Source organism: Xiphias gladius, chromosome 21 (assembly GCF_016859285.1).
Source record: "Xiphias gladius isolate SHS-SW01 ecotype Sanya breed wild chromosome 21, ASM1685928v1, whole genome shotgun sequence".
NCBI lineage: Eukaryota > Metazoa > Chordata > Actinopteri > Istiophoriformes > Xiphiidae > Xiphias > Xiphias gladius.
The window spans coordinates 30,391,569-30,406,409 of NC_053420.1; the positions used below are offsets into that span (position 1 = coordinate 30,391,569).

General features: G+C 38.9%; 1 protein-coding gene and 1 long non-coding RNA gene across 2 annotated transcripts in view; one reads left to right on the forward strand and one right to left on the reverse strand.

Annotated features, from left to right (window-relative positions):
• The window catches only part of LOC120807109 (dihydropyridine-sensitive L-type skeletal muscle calcium channel subunit alpha-1-like), a 92,835-nt gene that overhangs the window by 47,096 nt on the left and 30,898 nt on the right, over nucleotides 1–14,841 (forward strand). Inside the window, exons 29-35 of the mRNA XM_040158804.1 lie at nucleotides 3,641–3,688; nucleotides 5,758–5,784; nucleotides 5,877–6,002; nucleotides 6,081–6,146; nucleotides 6,959–7,050; nucleotides 10,024–10,183; nucleotides 13,276–13,403. Of these exons, the coding sequence (XP_040014738.1) occupies nucleotides 3,641–3,688; nucleotides 5,758–5,784; nucleotides 5,877–6,002; nucleotides 6,081–6,146; nucleotides 6,959–7,050; nucleotides 10,024–10,183; nucleotides 13,276–13,403 (647 nt within the window). The remainder of the gene's footprint in view (nucleotides 1–3,640; nucleotides 3,689–5,757; nucleotides 5,785–5,876; nucleotides 6,003–6,080; nucleotides 6,147–6,958; nucleotides 7,051–10,023; nucleotides 10,184–13,275; nucleotides 13,404–14,841) is intronic.
• Nucleotides 8,093–9,141, reverse strand: LOC120807513. The gene is made up of 3 exons (XR_005709836.1): nucleotides 8,880–9,141; nucleotides 8,264–8,452; nucleotides 8,093–8,156 (listed from the first exon to the last, which is right to left on the reverse strand). It is a non-coding gene; the product is annotated as an uncharacterized LOC120807513 (long non-coding RNA).

Below are 14,841 nucleotides of genomic sequence, written 5' to 3' on the forward strand. Positions count from 1 at the left end.
TTTTCTACTTGTTATCTTCATCTTAAACCACCAAGATTTTAATGCTGTACATGAGAGATCTCTATGTGTTCTAACTTCTTTCTGTGGGCATCATTTTTTAAAACCTGCTCATGTCCTTTCTCAGAAAATGTCCTCAAAAACACAGTTTCTGCCAGTGGTAGCAAATAGTATAAAAGTAAAATTAGTAACACCAATAACATTTATATACTGTATTATGTAATATGTAATAACAAATGTTTATATGTAGATCACAAAACAAGGCATTTAAGTTCTGGTGTTCGGTCAAATTAAATTAGTGGTTCAATTAAGCAGCTCAAAGTTTAAAAATAAGACAATATCATTGATCCTTAAATTCCTGCAGAGGGGTTTGTGAGGCCATATCCTGATATACCTGCGTATAGCTTCAATTATGTCTCTCTTTCTTTCTTTTTTTCGGCACACTAGTGGCACGGCTCCACCACCACTGAAATATCTGAAAAACTAGTGGATGGAGTTCCCTGAAATTTTGTACATTTAAGTCCCAAGAGGATGAATGCTATTGTCTTTGGTGATCTCCTGACATTTTTTATCTAGCGCCACCCTGGGGCTGACATGTTTTGTTTTTAGTGCAATATCTCAAATGCAACTGTTGCTATTAAATTTGCTACAGATACAGTATTAAAGGCCCCAAAAAATCCAATTATTTTGTTGATCCTTTGATTTTTCTAAATTTTACTTCGTCCAGTATTTTGGTTATTGACTAGAAACCTGCCAATCTAATGACATTCCCATCAGCTGCAGTTGTACTTTGTATAAACTGCTATTTATCAAATGTTAGCATGCTAACCTGGTAAATATTACATGCTAAACATCAGTATGTCAGCATTGTCACTGTGAACACGTCAGCATTTAGCTCAGGCCACAGCTTTACAAAGCTACTAGCATGACTGTTGGTCTTGTTTCAGACTTCAGAGCGATACTTTTTGCTTATATTGCTTATACCAGTTTATCAAATATAAGCAGAGGCTGGGTACACTGGTATCTGTCTTGTGACAGAGATTTGCTCAGTATCCCCATGAGTCTTTGCTTTGAAGTGAGTTGTGTGTTGGTATGCTGTCAGTCACATTCAGACCTGTTACAACAAAGTCTTACCTTTAAGCCTAAACCACAATCATGCCAATCATCAATTATAACCCCAAGTATCTCGCACGTGTATTTTTTTTATGTGTGTGCTTGTGTCTGTGTTTGTCGCCATGTGTTTCGTGTAGAGAGTGGTTACGTATGGTTGCCCCTAAGGATAAAACACACACAAAATCAACTGTCAGCAACAAAATTAAGGAAATGCTACAGAAATTGTAAAAAAAAAAACATACAAAAGTGAAAACACACACATTAAAGGACCAAAAAAAGAAACATCTGTAAAAGTTAATACACAAATAAAAAGAAATAGACTTGATAAACCGGAAATCCTGGAGTTTGCACACTCTGAATGTAATTGTTTCCGGAATAAATATAGTGTAGTCGATGGAAACTTTAATAAGCAGGGCCATTTTGGTTTCCAAGGCCTGACATGGACTGGCAATCATTTAATTACATTTTATAATAATTATAATAATTTTTATAGTATTTTATTTTAAATTTAAGTTTCTTTAACTTCACTGTACTTCTGGTCATGTCATCAGCATGAGGTAGTCTGTCAATTAGCACCTTTTCATGAACACTGTATATTTGATGTGATATGTCATGATTTGATCATATTTGGGATACGATATGGAACATAAAAACCAGTTTCTTCATATCCGTGTATGATTGTCAAATAAGCTAGGTTTCTGATGGCCTGTGTAGAAGTGTCTTTGACTCCTTCACATCCTGGACTATCTCTGCCATTTCTGTACTCAGATGCAGGTATTCTCAGTATGATGCTTTGAAGACTTATGATGCCCTGACAAGGTTGTAGCTGTACGAGCTGACTCAATATTTATTTGAATATTACATCATAGTACTCACTATGCAAATTTTAGGCGTGTGTTGAAATTAGTGAAGCAGTTTTGATATGTGTTACAGCTGAGTACCTCTGAATTAAGAAAATATAAAGTACCCATTTGCTACAATATTTTGTGTAGTGTCCAACAGCATTTTCTATAATATCCATAAAGAGTGGAAGTCAGTGTGGATCTGTTGCTGGAAAAAGTCCGGGCGGGATGTAGAACAATTCTCTAAAACCTCAGCATCAACAAAATACTGACAATTTCAACACCGTAGACGTGTGATTAACCTGAAAAATGTCACTGAAACAGATGCAAAACAACTGCTCTGTACACATTGTTATATATGCACTGAAACTACTGATTGCTATTTTTATGTATTTTGAGGTACTGCAGTTCTCTTGCTCACAAGGCTGTGGGGTCAGTGTTTTAACAGAGCACAGCGCTGAGTTTTTGATAGATCTCCTTCCAGGGGCAAACCCTGACAGTCATTTTCTTTATCTCAGGATGTGAATGAGTTTATGGTGGACAGGCAGTAATCATGTCTTGGCAGTTGACACGGTTGGCATGCCACATGGTGGATATTTGCCAGCGCCCTGAAGACAAACCGATATGATGACATTCCTTACATGAAAATGATAGCTTATCTATATTTTAATGTAAAATAATGTAGAGGTATGAAAGTTAAAGGACAAATGTTGTGATGATGGTCACAGGTATATGGTGTTTTAATAGGCTACTCTATATGACAGAGGAGCATGATTACAACAACAATTATTGGAGAAGAGCTGATAGTTTGGTCTGACAACATTTTATTAAATTGAGATTGGATCTAAAAGGAAGTAAATATTTCTGTGACTTCCTGTACAAACTGGAATGAAAAGAAAAGGTTCTGGGAGCTTGTATCACAAAGCGACTTCAGTTTAGTCTGGCACTCTGTGGGTCAGGATAGCCAGGTATGAGTGACCAAACCAGCACAATGGCTAATCAAAACCAGCCCAATACCAGAACTCAGAATATGCCTCTGCCAAAGCACATATACTGCTTTTAAAGTCCAATAGCATTTCAATCATTGCCAAATGTATTGTAATACCTGCAAAGTAACACCATAAATGTTTAATAAACAAAAAACAGTTCTTTCATCCTACTAAAATGGCCTTTGTGCCAGGCGGCAGAGAGCATTACAGCACGTTGTGTGTGTGTGTGTGTGTACGTGGGAGTACACACACACACACACACACACACACACACACACACACACACACACAAGCTAGAGAGTGAATGAAGAGAGGGAGCGGTGTTAGCAGGAACAAAGCAATAAATCAGAGAACTAAAACTGCAACGAGAGAGACGGAAACAGCAATGTAACCTGGTCACTACGAATCCCGCCTTCCCACCCCGCACGCTGTTATTGGCTGGGTGCTACACTGCCCAAATCTTGACACCCAGAAACCTCCCGAACACAGAAAAATAAGGACAAAATTGAGAGGAATTGCTTCTGTATGAGTCTATACATTGTATTTTTAGGAAAATGCTGTATACCTGAAAATGTTTTTCTTCTCTGCTTTCTGTGTTCATGCCCTCATCAGGTTTGCCACATACACACCTTCCCAGCTGGATGCTCTCTTTCTTTCCTCTCTGACATCACTTCTTGAAATTGTGTTTCCCTCCCACAGGCAGCACTGGCCTCCTCTGGAGGACTTTACTGTCTCCATGGCTGCGCTGTAACTATTCACTTGCTTCAGTTTTGCATGACATTCACATGTTGCATGAACATGGCTTGGACTGTCAAGGGTTTTTAAAAGCCAGGGCCCCCTTTCCCAAAAACAGTGTAAAACCAAGATGATCATGCAATCCATCTAAGCCATCTTCAGCCCGCCAGTAACAGAGGCAAACAACTGTCTAATGTCCCAGTGTCAGTGCTGGTAGCATTAGATGTGACGCACAGAACTATCGCTAAGACGAAATGTCCTTGTCTGAGGATAATTAATAATAATTGATGCTGATGCATAATGAATAATGTTGGATCACTATTTCAAATTTCTTGGCTATTTGGGATTTTTGTGGTAATGCATAATAATAATAATAAAATAATAATGATAATAATGCAATCGAATACTGATTTAGATATGGATTACCATGGCAACAGTAAAATTATTGACACCCTTTTGATAAATTTAAATTAGTTCCTCAAACAAAATAAAAATCAAATCAGATTCACTTCAAAACCTGAATTAAGCAATGAATAATGGTTTTACTGCATAAAAAATGGCTGATTGTTTCCAGTTTCTTTTTCACAATGGCAAAATGCAATCATCAAAAAACAGAACAATTCCAAAGGCTACAAGGCAATCACCAAGGATCTTGCGAGATCTCTGTTCCAACAGCTCGTAATGTTATCAATTAGTTTCACAGTCGTACTACTGTTAAGACGCTTCCAGGACACGGTGCTTAGAATGAAACTCAACAAGAGAAGTCTGCGAAGGTTGATGCAGATTGTGGAAAAACATGACGTAAATCATCTAAAGAGCTTCAGGTTGACCTGGAGCAATCTGGTGTGGTGGTTTCAGCCTGTACGAGACGCTGCGCATTAAACCTAGTAGGGCTCCAGTATGGAAGGAAAGACACAAACAGGCAGAACTAATGTTTACAAAAACTTTAACAGATGAGCCATAGTCGTTCTGGAATAATGTTCTATGGACAGACGAAACCAAAGGAGATCTCCTTGGGAATGCAGTGCATCAGTTTGTTTTTATGGGCGACGAAATAAAGCTCATAAGGAAAAGAACACCCTACCTACAGTAAAACATGGTGGAGGTTCTATCATGCTGTGGAGCTGCTTTGCAGCCTCTGGTACTGGAAGCACTGAATGTATCAAAGGAATGATGAAATCAGAAGATTTCCAAATCATTTTAGAGCGAAACGTCTTACCCAGGGTCAGAAAACTAGGTTTGAGGCGAAGGTCTTTGGTCTTTCAGCAGGACAACGACCCAAAGCACACATCCAGGAGCACAAAAGAATGGTTGGAAAGGAAAAGATGGACTGTTTTAAACTGGCCAGCAACGAGTCCTGACCTAAATCCCATTGAGACCCTTTGAGGAGAGCTGAAATCTGCCATTATAGAAAGGATTCCTGCAGTGTTAAAAAGAGCTTGAACACATAGCCGTGGAAGAGCTGCAGAAACTACCAGCAGACAGGTGCAAGAAAATGTTTTGATTGGAGTGTTTTTAATGTATAGTGCGGCTTAGAGACAGTTAAATACACTAAGTTACTTGTGTATGTCCAGCATTCTCTTCAGCACCATGGAAAAAATTACATTAAGAAGCTCCAAAGGCTGCTTTGGTAATCAAGTGTAAAAATGAAAATATTTGTAGAAATTGTCTTAGAAAACACTTAACTCTTAGGATCAATAATGGGGAAGCGGGGCCCAGTTCTGTTATCTGTGTGTTCAGACTGAAGCTGCTGAGATCTGACATTTTGCTTTGGTATTCCTTCACTTAAAAAATGTAAGCTTTAAGTGTTTTGCGGTTCTTAGACTTGTAAGAATGGCTAATACTAATACTTATTGGCATGTTGAATATCTTGTGTGTGACAAGCTCACATAAAAACATTGTTCTGCTTTTCATGCAAGTTTCCTTTGTGAAATTATCACGTGGTTTTGTTGACACTAACAAACTTTGCAACATGAGCGTGAAAATGGTTCAAAACTTTGTGGATGTACTTACCCAAAAGTGTGTTTTTTAAAGCCATTTGTCAGAGGGCAGCAGTAGAAAAAAAATATTTGTTTCTGCAGGCAGTGGACCCCATGCAAGCCATTGCGGTGAGTTGCTTTCACTCTTCTTGAATTCTAGTTTGGTAGAATTTAGCCGTTCTCACTGTGTAACGTCCCTTTTATCCTCTCTCTCTGAGAAGTCTTCTGAGAATATGAGCGTATCAATCACATTCTTCAGACTGTTTCGTGTCATGCGCCTGGTAAAGCTTTTGAATCGCTCTGAAGGGATACGGAACCTTCTGTGGACCTTCATCAAGTCCCTTCAGGTTAGTATCATCACTCAGCGTCATCCAGCCTGTGTCTCAGAATTACTGTCTGTCTGACAGTGGCATTGATTGTTACAGGCTCTTCCCTATGTGGCTCTGCTCATTCTCATGCTGTTCTTTATATACGCTGTGGTTGGAATGCAGGTACACACACATACACACACACACACACACACACACACACACACACACACACACACACACACACACACACACACACACACACACACTCTGCCCATTATTGATCATTATACCATGTTTAAGATTATACCCATTCTCAATTCTGATTGGCTGGAAGGTGAGGGTTAACTCGTAGTGAGTAGACACTTATGACATACGAATTTGACTGCAGCTCTAAATTAATTTGCCATTATTAAAATGTAGGTAAACAGCAATAGTGAGAGTGAGCCAAAAATGATCATGGAAAAACAAAAAGATGAATAGCTTCACCTTGAGAACCATGACAATGTAATTTAAAACGTTTTGATATTTGTGTGCATTTGGGCATCAAAATCCCCAGTAAGAGGGGAAAGGACAGAGAGGACCTAAATAACGTTAGCCACAGGGAAGCTGGAAAAACTTAATCACTGCTAAATGTTACCCTCAATGGAGAGACGGTTTTATTAATATCGTGTAGAAGAATGCAGTGATGTTCTTGATATGGTCAGCAATCCATAAATTTTATTTCTTTCCCAGTTCCAAAACTTGTCAGGATGTTAACCCCTTCCTGTTTAGCTAAGTATTTCCTAGCAACACAAAAAGTAGAAATATTGAGGCTATATTTTATGATTTTTAAAGAGAAAAGTGAGATTGAAATTAATTGTACATGTAAATTAAAAACAGATTTTTGAAAATTTGAAAGTTTGTATGTTCCATGATTGTAATAATTGATGTCGGGGCAAAGCATGTTACCCGACATGAGTGTTATCCCTAAAATAACCTTCTCTTTTCTGCAGATATTTGGTAAAATTGCATTGGTTGATGGCACATACATCACCAGGAACAACAACTTCCAGACATTTCCACAGGCTGTCCTTCTCTTATTCAGGTTGGTGGCCTGCCTCTCTCTGTTAAGGCTACAGAAAACCTAGTTAACAGCACTCCCACTTTAACACCAGTAACTACTCCATTCCTTGCTACTGAATTTAACCTTTTAATGGTCTCACCTAATACAGAGCAATAGCAGTTACATTTCCTACTTCCTTTGGGTAAAAAATCCCACATGTAGAAATTTTCTTAAGTGTATTGTCTAGCAAGTGTTTGACGTGCTCATACAGTGTTCATCAGTGCAGCTTTTTTTGTTGATGGGAGGAGGGAATGTCTTGGTAAAAGGTTGAGATTTGTGAGTGGATGTCAAGCTTCAAGAGGACGGACCTTATCTAATATGAGCCTGTCAGAGGGCAGACACCAGAGTGAGAGTAAATGAAGGAGAGTGAGGTGTGCTGCTGAAAGGACAGTCATTTTTTGTTGAGACCATGATGGACAATGAATGATAACCCTAATCCCTCAAGTATTTTGGTTTAGTCTTTGTCTTTTTGTTAACCTAAATAAACTGAAAACAATGGCGAGCTCATGCAAGGTTTGCAACGTGAGAGGAGGACCAGAGAAGGGTGGAATCCTATCACGCAATGAGTGGGGCAGCAGCGACAGCCAGTTTCAGCTAAGGTGTTCAACCTTTTCTTGTTGTCGGCAACGAGGCATTCAGTTTGTGTTGTGTCCTGTTGGTAGCTGGTGCAACCATATGGTTTAGCTGTAACAAAACATGTTACCAGTGCTACCTGTGCTATGGCATATTAAGATCACAGCCCTGACGGTGAAAATCCAGCAGCTGCTGTACTGTGAAGACGGGTTGTTTATCACTCATCCTGGGCGAAGAAGGGGGAGGTGCAGGGGGTCAGAGCACTGGTAGGAGACAGGTTTAACTTGGGATACACAGAAGGTTGAATGAATGCGGAGTTGGGAGGGAGCTTGAGGCAGACAGCGCATGTATCGATGATGGATTTAATTTCAAAAGAACTTTCTGGACTTCACTCTAAGAGGGAGATTCCCGGAACTGAGCCTTACCTTTTGACCAGGACAGTAACTGGAAGCAAGGGTGCAATTAGCCTTGTTCTAGGCCTTGGTGGAGGAGCGGTGCAGGCTTGTCTCCAGGTTCTGTGGCAAAGAAGTATGTTGGCCTGGACTAAAAGTGCGGCTAGTTTTTGCGCCTGTGCTGGGAGTACAGGATGTTGACAAAGGGTAGTAGAGGAAAGGGGACATACCTGAGGTGACATTGGGCAGGGAGTTGTGGGCCTATTCCACCCAAGGTAGCCGAGCGCTCCAGGTTGACTGGTTAGCAGAAGAGACACAGCAGTGCTCAGCCTTCAGCTCCTGATCTGCCTGCTCTGTTTTATTGTTGATCCGGGGGTGGTGTCCATGCGAGAGACTGGCTGTGGCTCACAGTGGCAGCACTAATGAGGTGTTTAGGAAAATGAGGCCAAATGAGGAAAAATAAATAAATGCTGTTATTAACTATACTAATTAATCAACTATATATTATGAATATTTAATCATATTTTTTCTTTTAGAGCAAAAACCATGTGTTAAACTTGAAACAACATTTTTCTAAAAATTTTTTAAACTAATTTAATAATAATTAAATGTCACAAGTAACACAGGAACTCAAATGCTGGACACAGAACTTGGAGTACGGAAACAACAAAAGCACATTTATTTTAAACCCGTAGTTTAGGTTGGGAATAGGATCAGGGAAACTGGGCAAGGGGCTGCAAGCAGTGATGGTGAATGGAAGGCAGAAGTCCTGAAACTGGGGAATGGTTAGCTGAGTGGGCAAGCAGAGAGTGTATGGGGGAGCAGGGGGAAGTGGGTGGTACGTACAGAGGGAGTCGTGAAAGAAACAGGCCAGGCAGCAGTCAGGAGATGGAGTAGATGAGTGGGCAGGCAGGGTAGGGAAGAGGGCTGATGGCAGACAAGGCAAGCTGGAGGTCTGGAGCATGGCACACAGAAGGTTGGCAGGCAAGCAGGTGAGTAGTGGTCCTGGAACCAGAGAGATTAACCCTGACCTCTTAACACAAGGAAGGAGCAGTGGAGCAAAACTCAGAATGTTTAGTTCTAAACAGCTTGAGGGTAATCTCCTGGATTTGAGCATACAACAATAGGCAAAGAGTTGCTGTAGGTCCAGAGAATATATACTGCAAGCTTGATGAGCTGATGGACTGCATCTGTGCTGGCTGAATGGCAACAGGTGGCTGAGTGGGAGAAAAGGAGGAGTGCCCAGCCCCAGATGCAGACACACATGCACACACACACAAAGACATACAGGGGGAAGACAGCAAACACAGGGAAAAGGGCAACATTAGAAACACGAGGGGAAAAAACTGGAGTCACAGCCTAGCCTGTGATACAAAAAGTCATCTAAAATGCTAACTCTTTAGAACTACATTAGGCCTGTTCAGCTGTGTTTTGGTGCAACATCACTATAGTTTTCTTCCTTTGGTTTTCTATAAAGTATCACTGACTGACATCCAGACACAAAAACACTACTTAATATTTCCTTGACACTTCAATCTGCACATACCCTTTGAGCTGAAGTTGCACCACCACAAGTGATCAGCACGCTGTTGTCTACAACTCCTATTGTGCTGAAATTTGGCCTTGTTGAATCATTAGTACCCAAAAAATGTCCAAAACATCATACTGATGATCATTTTCAAGGAATATACAATGGGATAATATTACATTTCTGTTTATTAATTGCCTACATGCAGATAATGAATTATATAATGAATTGTGAATTTGAACAGCGATTGTATTATAAAATCCACACTCACAGGAGAAAACTTTTGCATTGTGGAAATCTTTGACTGACAGCCTTTGTAGAAATGGTTTTCAGTTGCTAATTTTTGAGTAGTACAATTTAAAAGATTCAACAAGGCAATGTCAGACTGACTAATAGAGTGGTGATAAATTGGGTTTTCGGTGTGAGTATCAGGCTAGAGGTGTATTTGGATCTGTTTTGCAGATGTGCTACAGGCGAGGCGTGGCATGAAGTGATGTTAGCGTGTATGTACGGGAAGAAGTGTGACCCCAAGTCGGACTACCTGCCTGGGGAAGAGTACACCTGTGGATCCAACTTTGCCATCATCTACTTCATGAGTTTCTATATGCTCTGTGCCTTTCTGGTAAAACAACACACGTATGCATACACACTCAACACACGTGAAGGAGTAACTCTACATTTGTTTCAGCTTGAACACTGTCTTCATATATTCACAGTGACTCTAGTGACTCAAATGACCAAACATTTAGAACCAAAAGGTAACAAATAAGAATGAGAATGTCAAACAAATTATCCTTCAATCCGTGATTACTCTGACTGTAGATTACAGTTCAATCCTCCACTGACCCACAGTTCCCAGTTAAAAAAAAAAATTATGATTCTAACATCATCCAGGTTACTGATCATCTGTGCTGGAGTGTCTCTGATGCCTTCACATTAAACAGTTAATATTTATTTTTAATTGAATGATTTTGGCTCCACGGTGTCATTAAATGGACTGTGGGGTCATGGTCTGTCTGCATATTACTCTCAGCATCAGGTGCATCTTTAGCGCAGGTTGATTAGTGTTTTTTTTTTTTTTTTTTTAACCAACTAATGCGCGCATTGGAAGGAAAGTAGACCTTTTCCCTGAAATTATTTACAAAAGATTTCTTCCCCCTCCTCTTTGGCGCCCCTCCAGTTGGTGGCGCTCTGGGTAACCGCCTAGCTCGCCTTTGCCTGAAAACGGGCCCTGACCAAGCGAGTGTGTAAGTGAGATCTCATAAGCTTCTGGTTCCAGAAACAAGGTTGTCATCACTTCAGGTATGATGACAGAGTAAACTGGATACTCCCGTCCCGCAGATCATTGCCGTCTCAGAGATAATTTCAGAGTGAAAAAAAAACAGCGGAGAAAATATCTCTTATTGGTACTGTACAGTAATTTTGTTACACACATACACAAACATATATATATATATATATATGTATACACATACATATATATACATATATATATATATACATATATATATATATATATATATATATATATATATATATATATATATATATATATATATATATATATATATATATATATGTATACACATACATATATATACATATACACATATACATACATACATACAAATATACATTTATACACACACACACACACACACACACACACACACACACACACACACACACATTATATATACCGACATATATAAATATATATATGTAACTTACCTTGACATAAAACACAAATTGGACCAACTGTTGAGACACAGCACACAGCAATAATAATACAGTATGTGAATTATGCATAAATTCAAATTTATTCACATCTAACGTTCGAAATTGTTAATATTTTATGTGAACTCCTGCTGAAAAACGAAACCATTTCTCAAGCAAAATGTCAGAAACCTGCTTTATTACTACACAAAGACACAAGGACAAATTACACCTTGTGGCGTTGCTACTCAACTTGTTTACATTTTTTTTTATAGAAAAGACAGAAGAGAGAAAACAAACTCAAAAAAGAAATACTGCATTCCCATATATCGCCAATAAGCTTACTGTATTGAGAAAGTAAAGTACACCTAACCGAGCAAAAGGTACTGCTGTGGTGTAAAGAGCTAAAACAAAGGTTGATATTTGCAATTTGGGAATTTTCTAGCTTATCATGCTACCAGAGTGTGTTAACTCACTGGAGATTCACAGATACGTCCAGAAGGCTGGTACAGCACTGTCAGAACAGTCCTCAAGTCTCCAAAACGACAGGACCCAGGAAAAAGGGTCACTCAAATAACTCAATGAAAGCTTCTAACACAATACTTTTGGCAGCTCCTACCATTTTTCTCTCTTGAGCTTTATGAACAGCTCTTGCATGGTGTTTTATTCTCCAGAGCTTTGCCTTGATTAAATTCAACTTTCCAGTGTACTGTTCATGATGATAGCAGTGTATGTGAATGACTGATCCAACAAGATAAATACGTGGCTTTGACTTCAAATGTCAGCAGGACTATTAATAGATGGATATGAGGTAACATTAGACTCTGTAATATTAATAATGATGTAAATAAACCACAGAGTCAAAGATTAGCCCAGATTGTGAGGCATGTAAGCCTAACTTTTATACTCAACTAACATGGCCCAATGTCCCTTTAAATGATTAGATTGTGTTCTGACTGACGATCACATGAGGCACAGACCCCATTTCATAATTTCAAAATGTCTTTTCAGCAGCTAAGATGGCAAATAAGGAAGCTGTAGGAGCATCTAAAAAAAATATATGAACTACTTAGATATTTTTATCACCAATTAAATTGCACAGGGGCCTTTTGTCTCAAGATGTCGCTTGAGTTTATTTGCAGCCATTGCCATGTTTGATAGATTTTTCCTTTTAAACTGACAATCATTCACTGTACAGTCTGATTTAGTAGCAGTGTAACTACATTCTGTATATAACAGTTTTTAAGAGTTTTTGAAGACAATGATTGGATGTTTATTGATTATTTCTTAAATTTTAAAATACTTGAAATGAAATAAAAGTGTAGTTGATCTAAATGTTGTCTTTTTTATGCGGTGACACTTTGAAAATGCACAGTAACAAGACTAGGTCAAAACCCAGTGTATGGCTGGACCGCGTACGGTCAGGGATAGTCAGTGGTCGTGTCTATAATGTGAATTCCTGGATATTAAATTTTCATTGAATTTTCTGTAGCGGTCTAAAGTGTGCTGAAAAAAAAAAGGTTATAATAACTTGCAAGAACAAAACTTTACACTCATATCTTGAGAACTGATATAAAAGCCCCCTGCTGACATAGCTGAAAACTGTTGTGGATCTGCTGTAAACGCCCCCTGGTGACATAATAGAAAATGTTCTCACCAAATCATTTTGAAAAAGCAACGGCTAATGGGGAAATTCCAACAGTCAGCCGACCAATGGTGTAACTTAATCACAAACTCAGACATTCGGGGATGTAGCTCTGGCAGGGTCCAACCAAAAAAGGATAAAGGACAACAACTTGGGTACCATGGCAATAGACAAGTGAAAAGACAAAATTAATCTTAAAAATAGTCTTCAGTATTTTTGAAACGAAAATGTATTTTAATAACTAGGGGAAGGAACCAGCTGCACATTAGTAAGGAATCATTTAAAGGTGTAGTGCCACAATAATACTCCCACAAACATACAATAAACACATATATTGCCTCTATCCTTCACAGATTATCAACTTGTTTGTGGCTGTCATCATGGATAACTTTGACTACTTGACGCGTGATTGGTCAATCCTTGGCCCCCAACACTTGGATGAGTTCAAGAAAATCTGGGCTGAATATGACCCTGAGGCTACGTAAGTGTTTGTACATGTATGTATTTGGTTCTAACAGGAGTGTTATTGAAATGTACCATCTTTGAGACCTGTGGCTGGAACCATAACTGTGGTTCCGACAGGGATCTGGATGGGGACCTGCACAAGATTATTGGTTGGCCGAGGCTTGCTTCACTCTGCTCAGACTTCATTACATGTAATATGTGAGACAGAGTACAAGGCAGGACCACACTCTCAACAGAGATACATATAAAGACAGAGTATGATGTTCATGAAGCCAGTGTGAGGTGGACGATGTCAGTGTGAGGGAAAAGTACCACAAGAAGTGGACATGAAGGTGAGATACAGCATGGTCAATTATAAGGAAAGGGACTGAGAATTATTTTTGGATCCGTGGCACAGTAGAGGGTGCTGTTTTCTGCTCTACCAGTGACTCATGAGTCACAAAAAAGGACCTACATGTGTATTTTGTGGTCTGTAGGCAATTTGGCATGCAGGGGGTGAAATCATGGGTGGAAATGAGCGAGAGGAGAAAAAAAAATCACTCTTTATGGGCCAACGCACCTACAGTACAGCATACATCGATGCAAAAATGAAAAAAAAAAATAAAAAAATAACTACAAGCATGTAACCACACTCATACCCTTCGGAGAATTGGGGGATTGGGGATTAAATATATAATTTATGGATTAAATATTGTTCTATGTGTCGCATATGACCATTGGAACAAGGAGAAGGTTACTGTGTGTGATCATTTAGACAGATATCAAGTGTTTTATTTTAATTGTGTGGTGACACTGGGTGCAATGGGATATACTGTCAGAAAAAGCGACATTCTGACAGCCTAGAAATGAACTTTTGTATGTCCAAGACATCTTTATTCAAACCATTTACTATAAATACAACAGTGACAACAATCAATTCTTTCTTTCGTTGTGTTACATGTGGTCACAGTTTTATCTCATTTTGTCGTTACACGACATTGTTTAACTTAAACACTGATCAGCCACAACATTAAAACTAGTTACTGGTTTCAATGTTGAAGCTGATTGGTGTACATTGTGGCTACATAGTGATAGTTATGTTTATGATCAGTTATGTTTGTTCAAATTAAGAATAACTGTCTTATTGTCATAGCAGCGCGATATACAGTGCAGGATCCAGTATACGCTGGATAATCATAATCTGTTAGAGATTTAACTATTAGAACACAGTGCCACAAGTCACTGAAATATGAGACATGATGTAAAGTTTAGAGTTCATTCATTCTAAATGTTACTGCTGTCATTAACCTGTATTCATGTAGTTGAAACCAAGAAGGGTCTTCTAATCTTTTTCTAATCCTAAATTTATTCATATCAGCTTTCCCTTGTGGGGTTTAATGTTTAAAAAATGTACTAGAAAGGATTTGTTTTGTGAGTGCCTTATAAAGATCTGTCACTTTTGAAAAACAGAATGG